General features: G+C 43.5%; 1 protein-coding gene across 1 annotated transcript in view; it reads left to right on the forward strand.

Annotated features, from left to right (window-relative positions):
* The first annotated feature begins 6,088 nt into the window (after positions 1–6,088).
* The window catches only part of NOTCH4 (notch receptor 4), a 71,057-nt gene continuing 57,813 nt past the window's right edge, over positions 6,089–19,332 (forward strand). The window contains exons 1-5 of the mRNA XM_070936578.1: positions 6,089–6,131; positions 12,774–12,849; positions 14,226–14,494; positions 17,279–17,626; positions 18,875–18,997. Coding sequence (XP_070792679.1) covers positions 6,089–6,131; positions 12,774–12,849; positions 14,226–14,494; positions 17,279–17,626; positions 18,875–18,997 — 859 coding nt within the window. The remainder of the gene's footprint in view (positions 6,132–12,773; positions 12,850–14,225; positions 14,495–17,278; positions 17,627–18,874; positions 18,998–19,332) is intronic.

Consider the following 19,332-nt stretch of genomic DNA (forward strand, 5'->3'; position numbering starts at 1 on the left):
CCTGTCAATGATTACTTCAGCTTCAACTGCAACAATACATGAGCACACAATAGATACAAACTTAAAGTGAACTGCTCCAAACTCAATTGTAGAAAATATGACTTCAGCAACAGAGTGGTCAATGCCTGGAATGCAGTGGTGGGTTCCTTCCGGTTCAGCCCGGTTCCGCCAAGCCGGTAGCGGTGACGATATGATGTCACCGAACCGGTTCTGCCTCTCCACCCCCCGCCCCCCCTGCATTATTCTTACCTTTTATTTGGCCCCACCCCCAATCTATTGCTGCCTCCTGAGTCCCAGCTGATCGGCTAGAGGGAAAAAAACTGTTTAAACTCTTGCCACAGAGCTTCAAAGGGCCGCCCTGCAGCTGATCAGTGTTAAAAGAAAACAAACGAGTAGACCGGTGCCTGCAAAAATAAATGGGTAGACCGGTGCCTGCAAAAATAAATCAGTAGACCAGTACAGCTCTGCAAGCAGTTAAAAGCCTGGTAGACCAGTACCTCTGCTAAATCCTAAAGAATTGTCATTATGACCATCAAGCCACACCCACAAAATAAGCCACGCCCACAGAACCGGTAGTAAAAAAATTTAGAACCCACCCCTGCTGGAATGCACTACCTGACTCTGTGGTTACTTCCCCAAACCCCCAAAACTTCTAACCTTAGACTGTCTACTGTTTTGTTTTGTTTTTTTTAATTTGATTTATATGCCGCCCTTCTCCGGAGACTCAGGGCGGCTTACAATGCGTTAAGCAATAGCCTTCATTCTTTTGTATATTTTATACAAAGTCAGCTTATTGCCCCCACAAACTGGGTCCTACTGTTGATCTCACTCCATTCCTAAGAGGTTTGTAAGGGCACCAACGTGACTACCGTCCCTGTCCAACTGTCCCCATATATTCATATCTTTATTCTGTATTCATAATCATGTTTATACTTATATCTGTTATGTGTTTGACAAATAATAATAATAATAAAAAAGTTTTTCCCCGCAGACTGGAGGAAGTGTGGTTTCTTGTGCTGCCTGCATCCCGTGGATTGGGCTTCACTTGTTTGCACGACCCGGTTGCTGGCATGCGGCAGACCGGTACTGGTCGATGGGCCATGGGTTGGGGACCCCTGCCCTATAGTATTTTGGCTGTCCAAAAACTCTTCAAAAGTTCTCAAAAACTTCCAGCGATGGAGCACCCACAACTTCTGAAGGAAAGCTGTTCCATTGGTTGACTGTTTTTTTAAATAAACACTTTGTTAAACTTTTATTACATTAAAAACATGTAATAATACATGTTATTTATTGTTGTTGAGTGAAATAATATTTTATTTCACTCAACAACAGCTAATTGTGGTGTTTTTCTTGTGACAATAATTTGTGCATTATTTACAAAAATTAAATTGTGCATATTTACATTCTTATTTTATCTATTACTTGTACTTAATAACTATCTTCAATCTATCTCCATTCTGTCCAGTTATACCACTGTTCCCACACATTGTAAAATATCAATGTCTCTTTATCTTTTAAACTCAGCGTTAATTTGTCCATTTCTGTGCAATGCATGACCTTTTCTATGACCAGTTTCTCTGTGGGTGTACATGGCTGTTTCCAACATTGAGCATAGGCAATCCTGACAACAGTTAATGTGTGTAATATTAGATATTTTGTGCCCGTCACATATTTTTTTTGGCTGTTTTTGATTGTCAGAAAATTTCTCCTTATTTCTAGGTTGAATCTCTCCTTGTTCAGTTTCCATCCGTTGTCTGGCCTTCAGGTGCTTTGGAAAACACCCCCTCCTCTCTGTGGCAGCCCCTCAAATATTGGAAGACTACTCTCAGGTCACCCCTGGCCCTTCTCTTCACTAGAGTAGCCATGCCCAGTTCTTGCAACCGTTCTGGATGGATTCAGTTCAGGTGCCAGTGGGGCACTTTGGAAGAACGGAAGGATCAGGTTAGGAACAGATCCTCATGGAGAAAACCTGGGTCGTTAGGAGCCAGGTAAAAAAGTGTTTAATCTCTGGGGGTGGGCAAGTGTTAGAATGATTACTTGTTCTAACTGTCAAAAAAAAAATTCTTGCTTCTTGTCCTGCCTTCAAGTGCTTTGGATAATAGGTTGACCCCCACTCTTCTTTGTGCAATCCCTCAAATGTTGGAACACTGCTATCATGTCTCCCCAATCCTTCTTTTCATTAAACTAGACATACCCAGTTCCTGCAACCGTTCTTCATATGTTTTAGCCTCCAGTCCAGGGGTGGGTTCTAAATTTTTTTACTACCGGTTCTATGGGCGTGGCTTACTTTGTGGGTGTGGCTTGGAGGTCATGTGACTAGGTGGGCGTGGCTAGCTGGTCAGAGTCATTTCTGGAAGGTCCTCACACTTACAACCAGGCCTCGCACTTACGACCCGACTCATTTGTTTGCTTTTAACACTGATCAGCTGTAGGACGGCCCTTTGAAGCCCCGCGGCAAGAGTTTAAACAGTTTTTTTCTCTCTAGTCATCAGCTGGGACTCAGGAGGCAGCAATAGATTGGGGGTGGGACCAAATAAAAGGTAAGAATAACATGAGGGGGTGGGAGGGGGGGAGAACCGGTTCGGTGATGTCATATCATCACCGCTACCGGCTCAGCCGAACCGGACCGAACCGGAGGAACCCACCACTGCTCCAGTCCCCTAATCATCCTGGTTGCTCTTCACTGCACTCTTTCTAGAGTCTCAGCATCTTTTTTATATCGTGGTGACCAAAAATGGATGTAGTATCCCAGTTTTATACTCATATAATGTCTTGTCTCTGGAATCTGAGGTGGCTCTGCAGTGTCTCTAAATTGGTAGATTTGTGCAGGCTGCATATTATAAATAGTATTACAGTTGTTCCAAAGCACGTAAAGCTAACTTTCATCACACACCTAAGTATGAGCATAGAAGTAGGTTTTTTAAGCCTTGCAGAAAACCAGCAGGATTGCGGTCAATTCAATCTCCAGTGGGATGATATTCCCCAGGCTAGGCTACCTATAGTATGTTATTCACAGTCTCAGTATAATTCCGTACTTGGGAAAATAATCACATGCTTCTATCCAAGGCTTTCACCATTTGTCGCTAGGAAGCAAGACAAGGGGGTATGGACAAGTGCATAAGAAGCTAATCTAAACTTCTCCAGACTCCTTATCTCTAGTAACTGTCCAACAGGGAGAGCTAGTATCTTCTGTGTAGCTAGGGGATATCCGGTCTGTGCTTCAAAGCAGTACAAGTTGACTTTTCTCTAGTCCCCAATTCCAAGATAAAACAGAAGCTCAGATAAACAGGAAGAGATGGATTTTACTATGGAAACAAATACATATTCTTTTTAAAAAACCCAAACCACTAGATATGTTGAGGGTCAGACAAGGTAACTGATTCAAGGCTGTAAGGCTGGTAATGCAAAAAGTGAGGTAAATACTATTACAATTTAAAACAAAGGTTGTTTCTGAATCCTGCGTATAGCTGGTGTGAGGATTGAGATGCTCTGTATTGTGGATTACAATTCTAAATCAAAGCCATTCTGAAATATTTTGGTTGATCAGTGTTGAGTCTGGGTTACATACAGGTGGTCCTGGACTTGCAACCACAGTTGAGCCCAAAATTTCTATTGCTAAGTGAGAGAGTCGTTAAGTCAACTTTGCCCCATTTTACGATCTTTCTTGCCTCAGTTGTTAAGTGAATCACGGCAGTTGTTAAATTAGTAACACGGTTGTTAATCTGGCTTCCCCATTTTCTTTCCTTAACAGAAGGTCACAAAAGGTGATCCCATGACCCCGGGACACTGCAACCGTCAGAAACACAAGTCAAGCATCCAAATTCTAATCTTGTGATCATGGGGATTCTGCAACAGTTGTAAGTGTGAAAAATCGTCATAAGCACTGGTGGGTATCTACCGGTTCGCCCCGGTTCGGGCAAACCGGTAGCGGTTGTGGCGGGAGGCTCCGCCCACCCGCCCAGACGTCATCACAGACGCAAAAGATATCAAGAAAGGCTGCAGGATTTGGGTTTGGCTAGTCTAAAGTAAAGAAGAATTAGGGGTGACATGATAGCAGTATTCCAGTGTTTGAGGGGTTGCCACAAAGAAGAGGGGGTCAAATTATTCTCCAGAGCACCAGAGGGTAGTAGGACAAGAAACAATGGTTGGAAACTGATCAAAGAGAGAAGCAACCTAGAATTAAGGAGAAATTTCCTGACTGTGAAAACAACTAACCAGTGGAACAGCTTTGCCTCCAGAAGTTGTTAGTTGCTACCTCACTGGAGGTCTTTAAGAAAAGGTTGGACAGCCACCTGTCTGAAATGGAATAGGGTCTCCTGCTTGAACAGGGGGTTGGACTAGAAGACCTCCAAGGTCCCTTCCAACTCTCTTATTCTGTATTCTATCTCATGATCTGATTTCAAACAGCATACAAAGTCAAATTGTAGTAAGACTCTAGTGCAGTGATGGCAAACCTTTTCGGCACCAAGTGCCCAAATCAAAATGCGCGTGCACATGCACGCACTGGAAACCACAGAGAGAGCTTTGCCTGCCACCTCTGGCACATCAGAGGTGGGTTTCAGCAGGTTCTGACCAGTTCTGGAGAACCGGTAGTGGAAATTTTGAGTAGTTTGGAGAACCGGTAGTAAAAATTCTGACTGGCCCCGCCCTCATCTATTCTCTGCCTCCCAAGTCCCAGCTGATTGGGAGGAAATGGGGGTTTTGCAGTAACCTTCCCCTGCCATGCCCACCAAGCCACGCCCATCAAGCCACGCCCACAGAACCGGTAGTAAAAAAATTTGAAACCCACCACTGTGGCACATGTGCCATAGGTTCACCATCACGGCCCTACTGTGTTATTCCAAGCAGTTCTTTTGCTCCTATCAAATGAGTGCTTGGATTTGACAGAATAGGAAACTTGATATAGGAGAGTTAAGAGTGAAAACTCTAAATATTATTGCATTTTTAAAGCCCAGCCATCTCCTACTAACTCCATGTGGGCTCTTTCTCTGCTCCCCCAATAGGGAATCAGCATGCCCTTTTCTTCTTCTAGAATGCTTGTTCAACTTCCCAATCTACCCTATGGACCCGTCATTTCCTAGCGGCCTTCATTTCAAGTACTGAGCAGGTCTGGCCTCACTTCACTTCTTAGGGGTCAGTGGCAGCAAACTGTGAAAAGCAGAGAAGTCAGATCTTAGATGGTTGGAACAAACATAATAGAAATACTTGCTAGAGAATTCTTAGAGCAATGGTTTTCAAAGCATTTAAGATATGCGGATTTCAACCCTCAGAATTCTGCATGCTGGTTGGGGAATTCTGGGAGCTGAAGATCCACACATCTTAAAAGTCGCCAAGTTTGAGAAACACTATCTTAACGTGGCAGCAGGAGGTTAAAAAAAAACAAAACCATTCACCAAATCTTTGGGCGACTACTGAGATGCTGTTTAGAAGTCCAGTTTTCCACAACATGGAAGGAACCATCACAAGGAGCATTGTGTCAGCAGAGATCACATCAATAGAACCATCACAAGGAGCATTGATATGCTACAAGATTTGGTTGAGCTTCAGGCATCTCCCAGGAGTTCAGCTCAGATCTCCGCCGCTTTACCGCTGCACCCCCTTTGCCCACCTCCTCATCCTGAAGACGAATTGTTGTTGTGTTTCCATTTCCAGCACAAGTACATCGTCTTTCAGAGTCTTTCTACTCTGCTTTTGTTCCTTGGTCTAATGTTCCCTTCTTCCTCATCAGCCACCCACCCTAATCGTTCCCACCCTTTGTCCACTGTTGACAACAGTGCCCTGGGTAACAGGAAATCTTTCCCGTCCCAGGCATTGTGTGGGGCAGGAAGTCTTCGACAATGGAGAACAGAAACGGCAGGATGTGTCCTGTATTTTTTAAGGGAGGGCAGTGATGGGGTGTCACACAGAGTCCTAGGTTGTGTCTGAAGAAACTGGGGTGCTTCCCCGGGGTGCTCCCTCTAATAGCAGTCATCCTCAGCCCTGGCTTCAATTTGAGCCCGCTTTTTTTGGATACCCAGATTCTGCTTCCCAGGTCCTCTCCTAGTGTCGGATGGAGTGATGAGGGTGTGGAAGAGCGATCTAAAGGAGAATGAAACAGTTGCTACTGCTCATGTTGATCCCGTTTGCTGGAGGTAAGTTAAAAAGAGACTTTTAAAGAGATAAGTAGAATGGAGTAGATTTTTACATGAAGGCTGTGCATAGCGTCATTAATGAATTATCTTTTTTCCTGGATCTGCCCAATACCTTGAAGCCTAAACTCATCTTATGGACTGATTTCCTGCCACCAGAAAAAGCTAACCATCCCATTTACATCCTAGTTTCTAGCCTACCCAATTTTTTATTTTTATTTTTAAGGCTTAATGTTTCAGTGTTTTTAACTTCAATGTTTTTATATTCTTGTTTTTATGATGTGGTGGGCTGCTTGCTTGAAAGTGAGATGGGTGACATATTAATTACTTAATTAAATAACCAAGGTTTATATGCTGCAAAAAAATACAACCACTAAGTCTTGATCTGATCTCGTTTATTTGTTTGCGTGTTTATCAAATTTATATGAGCTGTGGTGGCGCAGTGGTTAGAATGCAGTACTGCAAACTAATTCTGCTGACTGCAGGCTGCCAGCAGTTCGGCAATTCAATTCTCACCAGCTCAAGGTTGACTTAGCCTTCCATCCTTCCGAGGTCGGTAAAATGAAGACCCAGATTGCTGGGGGCAGTCTGCTGACTCTTAGAGAGGGCTAAAAAGCACTGTGAAGTGGTATATAAGTCTAAGTGCTATTGCTATATATCCAGCCATCTCATAAAACGTGATTCTGGGTGGCCTATGACCAGTGGTAGGATTCAAATAATTTAATAACCGGTTCTCTGCCCTAATGATTTCTTCCAACAACCAGTTTACCAAACTGCTCAGAAAGTTAACAATCGGTTCTCCCGAAGTGGTGCGAACTGACTGAATCCCACCACTGCCTATGACATAATATAAAAGTAGGCAATATAAAAATATATAACAAGCACCTTGCTATGGAGCCATCTAAGCATATCTCGGGTTCCTTGAGAGGCCCATACCTGGATGACATAACCAGATCTCGAGGGACTTCTGGCATATCAAGAATATCATGGTTTAAGTGTGTTGCACACACAACACCAGCGAAGATAGATTACAGCCATTAATCAGATGTTGGAGCAGTTTCACTGCAGATTTTCAGCAGCGTTTTTGTGTATGTATTTGTGTTTTCTAGTGTTGATGTCTACAAAGAACTTGCTGCGTCTATCTGTTGTTAACTGTTTTGTGGTATCTTGTGGACTAGTACAGTTGTCATTGTGTAAAGGTCATGGATGGCAGTCCACCTCTCTATGTTCACACACTCTTGTACAATTATACCTCTGCTTGCTTGTCTTAAAAAAAAAGCTTTTGGCAGAATATGGAGCAGAGCAACCTGAGAAAAAGGATGTTAGGATGTTGTCTTCTTCGCTGCTTCTGAAATATTCTCCTTTAACAAGATTTACCTAGCAGCACAATCAGATTGCTTGTTTACAAAGCTAAAACCCTTCTGTTCTCTTGGATAATTACAGTATTTTGGAATTCAAAATGTTGATATTATTATTATTATGGTTGGATGCACAGTCAGCCAGAGGTTTAGACCGAGTTTGGTTGTTTTATCCACTCCACCTGGGAGAGGCAGATGTTGAGTTTTGCTGGTGTTAAAGGTGTCCTAGGCTCTTCCAAGTAAAGCTGCCTTTTGCAATTGACTGATGATGTTTTTGTCAATGCCGATGGTGTTCAAATGGTACTCCAGTTGTTTTGGGATCGCCCCCAAAGCGCCTATTGGCTACTATTGGTACTGCCTTTGCTTTCTTTTTTTCCACAGTTATTCTATTTCTATTTGCAGGTCTTGGTATATTGTTACCTTCTTGATATTGTTATTATAATATTATATGATTATGGTTCATTGCACAGTCAAGCAGACGGGGAGGCCATGACAATCATAAGAGCCTTGGTGGTGCAGCGGACTAAGTGCTGTTACGTAGCACTTAGCTGCCAGCTGCCTGCAATTAGTGCGAGTTCAAATCTCACCAGGCTCAAGGTTGACTCAGCCTTCCATCCTTCCGAGGTAGGTAAATTGAGGACCCAGATTGTGGGGGCAATAATTTGACTTTGTAGAAACATCGCTTATGGGGGGCCAAAAGCTCTAATAAGCAGGTATATACAAAAGAATGAAGGCTATTGCTATAAGTGCATTGTAAGCCTCCCTGAGTCTTCGGAGAAGGGCGGCGTATAAATTGAACTAATAATAATAATAAATAAATACGTGTGAGGATTGGTCTTAAGTCACTATTTTCAGAGTTGTTGTAACTTTGTACGGATCACTAAACAAATGGTTGCAAGTTGAGAGCTATCTATAGATGACACTCATTCAGAACGCACATAGAAAAACAGTTGTGACGTGTTGTCTATTTACAGGGGAAAGCGTTCCTCTACCACTAAAAAGCTCAGGTTGTGTTTAAACTGCATCGGGTATGGGTTAGGAATGAAGTAAAGGTAATAAAGGGCTGAAGTGGTGCAGTGGTTAGAGTGCAGCACTGCAGGCTACTTCAGCTGATTGCTAGCTGCAGTTCAGCAATTCAAATCTCACCAGGCTCAAGGTTGACTCAGCCTTCCATCCTTCCGAGGTTGGTAAAATGAGGACCCAGATTGTTGGGGTTGATATGCTGACTCTGTAAACCACTTAGAGAGGGCTGTAAAAGCACTATGAAGTGGTATATAAGTCTAAGTGCTATTGCTAATATGTTAAATTTATTGCCCACCCAGAGTCACCTTGTGGTTGAGATAAGCGGCAAATAAATTTAATAAATAAATAAAATAAATAAATAAATAAATATCAGAAGGGAACAGGAGAAAAAGTCCCCTAACTGTCAGGACATGTTTGGTCCAAAGTTAGGGGTGCGTACCTTCCGTCGCATGCTTAAGACGTTCCTATTTCATCAAGCTGGCCTGACCTAAATTTTCCTCTTTTAAATGGGAATTTTAAATTTGGTTTTAAATTATTGGGGTTTTAAAATGGTTCAGCCAAATTTATTTAATCGGTTTTATCTCTGTTTTAAATTTTGTATCTATATGTTTTATTTTTATGGCTGTTCACCGCCCTGAGTCCTTCGGGAGTAGGGCGGTATACAAATTTAATTAAATAAATAAAAAAAATAAAAAACGGGAGACACCCTTACCCTGTCTTCATTTACCATGTTTCCCCAAAAATACGACATACCCCGAAAGTAAGTCCTAGCTTGACTTTTACATGAGTGCCCGATATAAGCCCTACCCCTAAAATAAGCCCTAATTAAAATCCCGCCCATTCCAGGGTGCATGGGTAAAAATTAAAATAGGGTGGGGATGGGTGGGGGGTGGAGCTGTACCTTCAGACAGTTGCAGTCAGGCCTCGTACACCCCGACACCTGCCTTGCCGGCCCATTTCTTCTGCAGTCGGCAAGGCTTTCCTGAAGGCCTCTGCAGCTGATAACAGCTCCAGATCAATCCGGAGCTCTGTTATTGGCTGCAGAGTCCTTCAGGAAAGCCTTGCTGGCCACAGAAGAAGTTCCTGAAGGCCTCTGACAGCGAAAAGGAAGCTGGGGGTGACACATGCACGTGAGGTGAGTCATTGGATGACACACCCACACCCGAAAATAAGACCTGGTGCCTTTTTTTGGTGGCAAAAAAAAATATAAAACCTGGTCTTATTTTTGGGAAAACATGGGTGTTAGGCTCACCTAGGTTGATGGTTTTTGCAAAAATTTAAATTTGAAGTTAAAAAAACCACCAGCCTTTTTTTAAAAAAAGAAACAGAACAAATTCATCATTTGCAAAGGAACTGGGGAATGTTGCATGTTTAGCCATAAGGAAGTTTCAATTCCCCATAATCTAATTGTGTGTGTTCCTTGGCAGAAACTTTCTTTCACTTGAAGATATCAAGCAAGAGACATAACTTGACTCCTTCTGGGCACAAATGTTGGTTGTAATGCTTAATCATAAGCTCCCTCTTTATTTCTCACAAAAGGCTGCAAATGGAGGTCGGTGGATTGCAAGGATCTCTGAGGCAGGCAAAAATGAATAAATTAACAATTCCTTTCTTCCAGTGGTGAAATCCAAACTTTTTTACTACTAGTTCTGTGGGCGTGGCTTGGTGGGCATGGTGTGGCTTGGTGGGCGTGGCAGGGGAAGGATACTGCAAAATCTCCATTCCCACTCCACTCCTGGGGGAAGGATATTGCAAAATCTCCATTCTCACCCTACTCCTGGGGGAAGGATATTGCAAAATCTCCATTTCCACCCTACTCTGGGGCCAGCCAAAGGTGGTATTTGCCGGTTCTCCAAACTGCTCAAAATTTCCGCTACCGGTTTTCCAGAACCTGTCAGAACCTGCTGGATTTCACCCCTGCTTTCTTGCCTGGGACAGCCAAACTCTGGAGGAAAAAATATCATTCTGGCTAAATTTACACCTTCCTCTCAGACATGCTAATTTTCTGGCTGCAGGAAACATGTTTGTATTCATCGCTCTTCATCCTGAAGATCGTGTGATCCTATTGGGCCCCTATGGATTTTTCCATGAATGAATGAATGAAGAATGAAGTCTAACTGAGCCTGTCAACACCTATAGTAGCAATGTGGAAGACCATAGTTATTCTGAGGAGTTTAGTGACAAATTTTGATTTCTCCTTCATAGTAAGAAAAGTCTAGAAGTTTAGAGCTCATTCTCAGCCAGCCTGCTTGGTTTTTCTTTTTTTTATTATTATTGTTTACTGAATAAAGGAGAAGGGGGAGGAATTTTCATGTAGCTTCAAGGCTCTTGAAGGCATCTAGAACTAAGGAGAAAGTCAACCTATTACTATTGCTATTGCTTAACGCATTGTAAGCCGCCCTGAGTCTCCGGAGAAGGGCAGCATATAAATTGAACCAATAAATAAATAAATAAATAAATAAACCTAGAACTAAGGAGAAATTTGACAGTTAAGACAATTCATCCGTGGAACAACTTGCCTCCAGAAATTGTGGGAGCTTCATCATTGGAGTCTTTTTAAGAAGAGATTGGATAGCCACTTGTCTGGAACGGTATAGGGCAGTGGTGAAATCTAAAATTTGTTACCACTGGTTCTGTGGGCGTGGCTTGGGGGGGTAATGTGATTGGGTGGGCGTGGCCAATTTTTTTTTTAACTTTTAAAACCATTTTTTCTACAACCTTTTCGGCGAAGAGGTTGTAAAAAATGCTTTCAAAAGGCTCTAACGATCCCAGCTGAGTTGCCTGATCGGCAGAGACTTTTTTTCTTTTAAATGCCTCTGATGATCAGGCAACTCAGCTTGGATCATCAGAGGCATTTAAAAGAAAAAAAGGGTTTTTTTTCTTTTAAAAGCCTTTGAGGATCCCAGCTGAGCTGCGCGATCATCAGAGGCTTTTTTTTTTTTACTTTTAAAAGCATTTTTTTATCTGAAGAGGTTGTAGAAAAAATGCTTTTAAAAGTAAAAAAAAAGCCTCTGATGATCGTGCGGCTCAGCTGGGCATGGTGGGGGGCAGGGATTTTTTCTACCGGTTCTCCGAACCACCCGCCTCCATCGCTACCGGATCGGGCGATCCGGTCTGAACCGGGAGCATTTCACCCCTGGTATAGGGGTCTCTTCCCAAAGGTGCTTTTTCAAGAGGCAACTGGACTTTCTTTGAAGACATTTCGCTTCTCATCCAAGAGAGTGGAGTGCATACTTCAAGAGCTGACATCACTTCCACCAACAGAAGTATTGGAACAGGTCACAGAACTTATAAAGAAGGCACAACTATCATAACACAACAAGAGCAAAGAACAACAAAAAGGCAAATCCAGAGCTGAAGAATGGATGAGAAGTGAAACATCTTCAAAGAAAAACCAGAAAGTCCAGTTGCCTCTTGAAAAAGCACCTTTGGGACAACCATGACCTGGATGGCTGAGAATCTCCATGGACATTTAGGGTCTCTTGCTTGAGTAGGGGGTTGGATTAGAAGACCTCCAAAATCCCCTATAAGTCTGTTGTTCTGTACGCTGTGTTTTTTGTCTCTGGATCCAAAAGAACCAATTGCCTGGGTATCCGATTCCTAGCTTGAAGTTTGTCAAAACAACGTCTCCAATTTGTTCCATGATATGGTTTATTTTGTACTGGGGGATTTAATTCCCCCAGACCAGTGGTGAAATCCAATTTTTTTTTACTACCGGTTCTGTAGGTGTGGCTTGGTGGGGGTGGCAGGGGAAGGATACTGCAAAATCTCCATTCCCTCCCCACTCCAGGGGAAGGATACTGCAAAATCCCCATTCCCTGGCCACTCTTGGGGGAAGGATATTGCAAAATCTCCATTCCTTTTTTTTTTTTTCTAATACACAAATAAAATATACAATCCTGCCATCATGGTATAATATGATTACATTGTCCATAAGTATAAAATCATTCCTTTATACATACATATTTGCCACCATATATATATATACATCATCATATATCTATTCTATCCCACCTTTTCTGGACCCAATCGTACCATACTTTCCAACTGTTATAAAATTCTGAATCTCCATTCCCACCCCACTCTGGGGCCAGCCAGAGGTGGTATTTGCTGGTTCTCCAAACTGCTCAAAATTTCCGCTACCGGTTCTCCAGAACCTGTCAGAACCTGCTGGATTTCACCCCTGCCCCAGACACACACTTCTATCTGCAAATATTAAGGCAAGGGCCTTTTTCTGAACCTCTTGGTGTTTCCGTTTCCCCAGCTGAATCTTGTCCTCGGATGCCCTGCAAGAATGGTGGGACTTGTTTGAAATACTCCAATGGGACCTCTTCCTGCCTGTAAGTAGTAGTTGTTGTTTTTTAAGTGTCAAGATTCCCATAATGGTTAAAACTGAAGGACAAGCAGAGCCTCAACATGTAAAGATTTCTCTCCCCTGCTTGATTCGGTGTACAGGAAATGCCGCTGCTATTTCTGTCCATCATAAGAAGGCAGAGGGGTGGAGCTGAGCTAGGAATTCAATTCATGCCGTTTCTGGCAAAACGTGTGCAGGAGAAATAATATTCAGCCTATTGTACAGCCATGATCATGGAGATACCATATATACTCGTGTATAAGCCCACCCATGTATAACTTGACTCTCCATTTTTTAACCAACATCTCGATAGTCCTCAACTTACGATCACAATTGAGCCCAAAATTTCTGTTGCTAAGCGAGACAGTTGTTAAGTGAATTTTGCCCCGTTTTACGACCTTTCTTGCCACGGTTGTTAAGTGAATCGCTGCAGTTGTTAAGTTAGTAAGTGAATCTGGCTTTCCTATTGACTTTGCTGGTCAGAAGGTCACAAAAGGGGGTCACGGGACCCCAGGACACTGCAGCTGTCATAAATATGAACCAGTTGCCAAGCAATGGTCATAAGTGTGAAAAATGATCATAAACCACTTTTTTCAGTGCTGCTATAATTTCGAATCACCACTAAATGAACTGTTGTAAGTCAAGGTCTACCGTTATTTTCCAGATGAGATATAAGTACATTTAACTTCCAATGTTTCTACTCAGCTGGGCAGCCTGAGAACTTGCATATACTATCTATATCAGGGGTGAAATGTAAAATCTGTTACTACCGGTTCTGTGGGCGTGGCTTGGTGGTGGTGGGGGTAATGTGACTGGGTGGGTGTGGCCAACTTTTTTTTAAAAAAAACTTTTCAAAGCATTTTTTCTAATGCTTTGAGAAGCCTCTCTGCCGATCAGGGAACTCAGCTGGGATCGTCAGAGAGTTTTCAAAGCATTTTTTTTACCACTTTGGCCAAGAGGTTGCAAAAAAAAATGCTTTGAAAAGCCTCTGATGATCCCAGCTGAGCCACGCGATCATCAGAGGCTTTTTTTTTTTTACTTTTAGAAGCATTTTTTCATCGGAAGAGGTTGTAGAAAAAATGCTTTTAAAAGTAAAAAAAAAAAAGCCTCTGATGATCGTGCGGCTCAGCTGGGCATGGTGGGGGGGAGGGATTTTTGCTACCGGTTCTCCGAACCACCCGCCGCCATCGCTACCGGATCGGGTGATCCGGTCTGAACCGGGATCATTTCACCCCTGATCTATACTTTCCCTAACTCCTAGCTCCAGATTAAGTTCAGATCTTCAAAAAACATCCTGTTTCTAACATTTTTCTTTTAAACCTTTGGCTTCTCTGTTTCTTTCCCATTTTCTGACTGTCACAGGTGCTCTCCTGGCTATGTAGGAGACACGTGCCAGTTTGCAGATCCCTGCACCCCTGTGCTTTGCCAAAACGGGGGCAGCTGCTCCTCCAGGGCTCTTCTTCCTCAAGCCGCCCCCGAGTACGTGTGTGCGTGCCCTCCTGGTTTCACTGGGGATAAATGCCAGGGTGTGGTTGGTGATCCCTGCTTCCCGTCACCCTGCCAACATGGAGGGACATGTCAGCGGATCTCCAGGAAAGAGCATCAATGCCAATGTCTACCAGGATGGACAGGTAAAGTAATCAACTGGGAACTTTGAAGTTGTCCCAGTTCATGTGTTGTGGTGCATGTAAAAAAACCTGAAGAATTTAGATCAGAGATTAGCAATCTGTGGCTCTGGAGCCGCATGTGGCTCTTTCATCCCTCTGCTGTGGCTCCCTGTCATCGGTTGGCTCCACAATTGATAGGGCTTTTGGTTAGGACAGGTAGAGGAAAAAGGATGCCGTGCTAGGAGGAGACTCTATGGTGGGGGGACCGGATTTCCGGTCGGCTCCAGAATTGAACAGGGGGCTTCCGGTTAGGACCTTTATGGCTCTTTGAGTGTTTAAGGTTGCCGAGCCCTGACTTAGATTGTATGACTAAAGGAGAGTATTTGTAGCTCAGGGTTGACATGAGGGGTCCTTGGTGTTCTCTGAGCTTGCTTGTTTTCTTATGGACATTTCATTACCCAAACTAGGTAACATCATCAGAGTTCGTGGGGGCAGTCTTAGAGATTCTTTGGTTATTGTTATTATTATTAATTTAATTTGTATACCGCCCTTCTCCCAGAAGGGACTCAGGGCGGTGAACAGCCAAAATCAAAAATACATAGAATACAAAAGTTAAGATAATTAAAAAAGATTAAATCAATCGGCCTCCCAATTTAAAACCCCAAATCTATAAAATTAAAATCCCATTAAAAACCAATTTAGGCTAGGCCGGCTTGCCTAAATAAATAAATAAATAAATAAATAAATAATGGTTGGGCTGTTTACTGATGGCTCTTTGACAGTTTCTGGATCAAGGTATTGTTTACTTGATTGTTGGTCTGATGTTAACTTTGGAGTTAATATATGTATCAAGGTTCCAAGTAATACACCCATAACGAACAGAACTCCGAGGCAGGCAGATTCCGCAAAGAATAGCTTTATTGGGTATATCATATTGGCACAGATCTGGTGAAAACCGACTCTGAATGTTTCCACGGTTTTCACCTAAATAAAAGTAAAAGTTTTCTTCCTTCCCCAAACAATCAGTCACACGGTCCAATCAAAGTACCGTCTGGTTGCCTAGTAACTTCACTCCTCCTCTCTCCGATCACCTGTGGGAATGTGGCAACACTCTGGCAAAACTGCAGCCTCAAGATGGCCTCGGTCAGGTCAGCTTCAGGGTTGACACTATGCTGATGAGCTGTAGTGGCGCAGCGGTTAGAATGCAGTTGTCAATCATCCGACAGTTCCGATAGTCCCTTTTGGGCTGGTTGCAGTGGTGGGTTCCTCCCGGTTCGGCCCGGTTCAGCCGAGCCGGTAGCGGTGATGATATGACATCACCAAACTGGTTTTCTTTGTTCGGGAGCTGGGCCCTCCCGCCCCCCCGCCCCCCCCGCCCCCCCGTGTTATTCTTACCTTTTATTTGGCCCCCGCCCCCAATCTATTTGCTGCCTCCCAAGTCCCAGCTGATCGGCTAGAAGGAAAAAAACAGTTTAAACTCTTGCTGTGGGGCTTCAAAGGGCCGCCCTACAGCTGATCAGTGTTAAAAGGCAGTGTGGTGGTAGACCAATGCGCTCGAAAAACAAATGGGTAGACCGGTGCCTCCAAAAACAAATGGGTAGACTGGAACGCTCCAAGAACAAATGGGTAGACCGGTACAGCTTTGCAAGCAGTTAAAAGCTTGGTAGACCAGTACCTCTGCTAAATCCTAAAGAATTGTCACATGACCATCAAACCACGCCCACAAAATAAGCCACGCCCACAGAACCGGTAGTAAAACGTTTTAGAACCCACCCCTGGCTGGTTGATTGTCTCTTTTGCATAGTTTATAGATGCTGTTAATGTCTGTGTGTCTATTGATGGCTAATTTGTCAGGGTGCCAAACAGCCCAACCAAAGAATCTCTAAGACCACCTCCCGTCCACCAACACTGACAGGGCAAGTCATCAGAACATAAACTGGCAGCAAACTGCACACCTTACTAGCACTGATGATGTTGCCTAGTTTGGGTCATGAAACGTCTTCAAGAAAACAAGCAAGTTCAGAGAGCACCGAGGATCCCTCAGCTTAGATTGTATTGCCATAGTTGCCATTTTGACTTTTTTTGACCAGGCACTGCTCACCCTCCAAGATTCTCTATCCTGTGGATAGAGAGTTCACTTTAAAGCAACTGATTGACTTATCACTCTGCTTTCTAGATCACCCAATTCCAAAAAAAGTGACTGTGCATGAGTTGGGTGGTCTAGAAAACAGAACCCCGTCAGAACCCCCTGTCACGGTTCCAAGTTCTAGATCCATATCAAGCAAAACTCCAAGGCAGGTTGACTCCTCAAAGAATAGTCTTACTGGAAATATCATATTGGCACAAATCTGATGAAAACCGACGCTGAAGACTTCCACGGTTTTCACCTAATTAAAAGTAAAAGTTTTTCACTTTTTCAAAACAATCAGTCACACGGTCCAATCACGGCGCGGTCTGGCTGCCAGGTAACGTCACTCCATCTTCCTCTGACCAGGTGTGAGAATGTCCTTGGTTCCCAAGAGAAAATATTTTGTTTTGGCTACAGAATCCCAACTATCTCAAATCCCTCCTCCCTATTCCTCAGCTCCAGTGTGGCAACACTGAAGCTGTCAAAAATGCCTTCGGTTAGATCAGCTTCAGGGTTGACACCACCTGTAGTAAGAACTTCCTAGAACTCAAGGAAGTTCTAGGGACTTCCTAGAAGTCATTGATTGTTAGAAGATGCTGGATGAACTTGTCCTCTGATCTTCTCTTCTCCCAGACTGGAGGAGAAGCTGTGAATCACGTTGACTTTGATTTCTCTCCTAGGGAAGAACTGCCAGTTGATGGATTTCTGCCCAGCCAACCCTTGTGCCAACGGTGGGACGTGTGTCATCACCTACCCTTTCATTGTTTGCCAATGCTGGCCAGGCTTCGAAGGGCACACCTGCCAACACGACATCAACGAATGCTTTGCGTCTCCCAGCCCCTGCCTCAATGGGGGCAGTTGTATCAACAGCATCGGCTCCTTCCGCTGTTTGTGCCCATCCAACTTCTCTGGTCCTCTCTGCCAGTACCGACGGGGGCCTTGTTCCTTGGAGATCTGTCTCCACGGGGGCACCTGCCATCACGTCGATGGAGGATACCACGGCTGCCTCTGTCTGCCAGGGAATTATGGTTCATTATTATCAGTGTTGTTATTGCATTTGTTGGTTAAAAGGCATTGCAGCTCTACCCCAAGAGTATTCAAAAAATAGTTTAAGTAAGACATCCAAGGAAGGAAATGTGAATGGATGCCTTTTCTCAAAGATCAAGCGAGAGGATAAATGGGATTGTGAAGGGAGACCAAGTCACTGTTTGGGAGCTACATGGGACAAAACTCTTCTCTATGTGCCCAGCAATTGAGACCTTGAACGGGGGAAGTCTTGGGTGTCAACCCTCCAGTTTACTGCCCATAGTCTTTAGTAAGCAGGTATGTTCGTGGTGAGATAAACATCATAAACATTGGTGGATTCAAGATATCAATTCAGGTTGTAGATGGCAAGTTGGTGAGATCAAATATTACTTCTTCTTCTTCTTCTTCTTCTTCTTCTTCTTCTTCTTCTTCTTCTTCTTCTTCTTCTTCTTCTTCTTCTTCTCCTTCTCCCTCTCCCTCTCCCTCTCCCTCTCCCTCTCCCTCTCCCTCTCCTTCTCCTTCTCCTTCTCCTTCTCCTTCTCCTTCTCCTCCTCCTTCTCCTCCTCCTCCTGCTTAGCATCTTATGGTAAGTTAGTTCATTTATTATGAAGCAATGAGCGCATTCTGTAAATGAAACCATGCTTCTTTTTCCTCCCACAGTTTTCTCCCAAAATTTGCCCCAGAAACAGGGTTGGGTCTGATTTCTTTACCACTGTAGTCTAACTGTTTAATAGTTGCAAGCCAATGCCTTGAACGGAACTAACCAAAATGACTTAATGTCAATGCTCTGTTAATAGTGCCAGTCTTAACAACCAAGTTGTTGGTCCCAATTGTGGATGCTAAACAAGGACAATCGACCGTATTTTAGGATAGTTCCAAAATTCCTGCTCCATCACCATTTCAAGATTAGAGTGTTGCAACAGAAGAATGATGTTTTTGTGATCAGGAAGCTTCCCCTTATAATGACCACAGGATTACATTTTGGGTTTATTTGGTTTTTTTTTTTTTCCAATGAAGTCACTACATGTCCCATTTCTCAGCATTTTGAGGTCAACAGCAGATGATCCCAAGTCTTTTTCAGGTTGTTTTGTGACGATTTGAGGAACCAGAAACAATGTGAGTGAAAATATCCTAGGAAGTGAGAGGCTGGAATTGCTGTTCATCTGAAAGCCTCCCTTGTCTTTGCCGGTGACCCTGTCTTGTCTCCCCCCAAATGACTCTAAGTTTATTACCTCCTGTTCTTCCAATAGGCTACACTGGTCAGTACTGCGAGGTGAATCCAGATGACTGCGCAGGGCATCAGTGCCTCAACGGAGGTACCTGCCAGGATGGTATTGGGACATACACCTGCCACTGCATCCAAGGCTGGACAGGTAAGATGCAAGCAAGAAACAAAGAGGCAAATCTGCAAAGGTTTGTTTGTCCATGCCAAAATATATCGAATTATGGACTTACAGAACAAACCTATAAACATACCTAATCAAGACATTCGCCTTATTGCAGAAGAATCTTCCTAAACCACGCTAAACTTTCTTTTTCTTGATCAAAGTTGCTCTGTTTATTAACATATTACCATAACCGTTGAAAACGGTCCCCAAATAGAACATCACAACTGGTCAATCTATTAATGTGATCATCCAAATCGATATGCTGTATGGGATTGCACGGATCTTTCTCAGAGTTGGCTAGAAATATCAAGGACCAGGGG

The sequence above is a fragment of the Pituophis catenifer genome, unplaced genomic scaffold (genome assembly GCF_029215685.1).
Source record: "Pituophis catenifer annectens isolate HBS135680 unplaced genomic scaffold, rPitCat1.0.hap2 SCAF_2, whole genome shotgun sequence".
Classification (NCBI taxonomy): Eukaryota; Metazoa; Chordata; class Lepidosauria; order Squamata; family Colubridae; genus Pituophis; species Pituophis catenifer.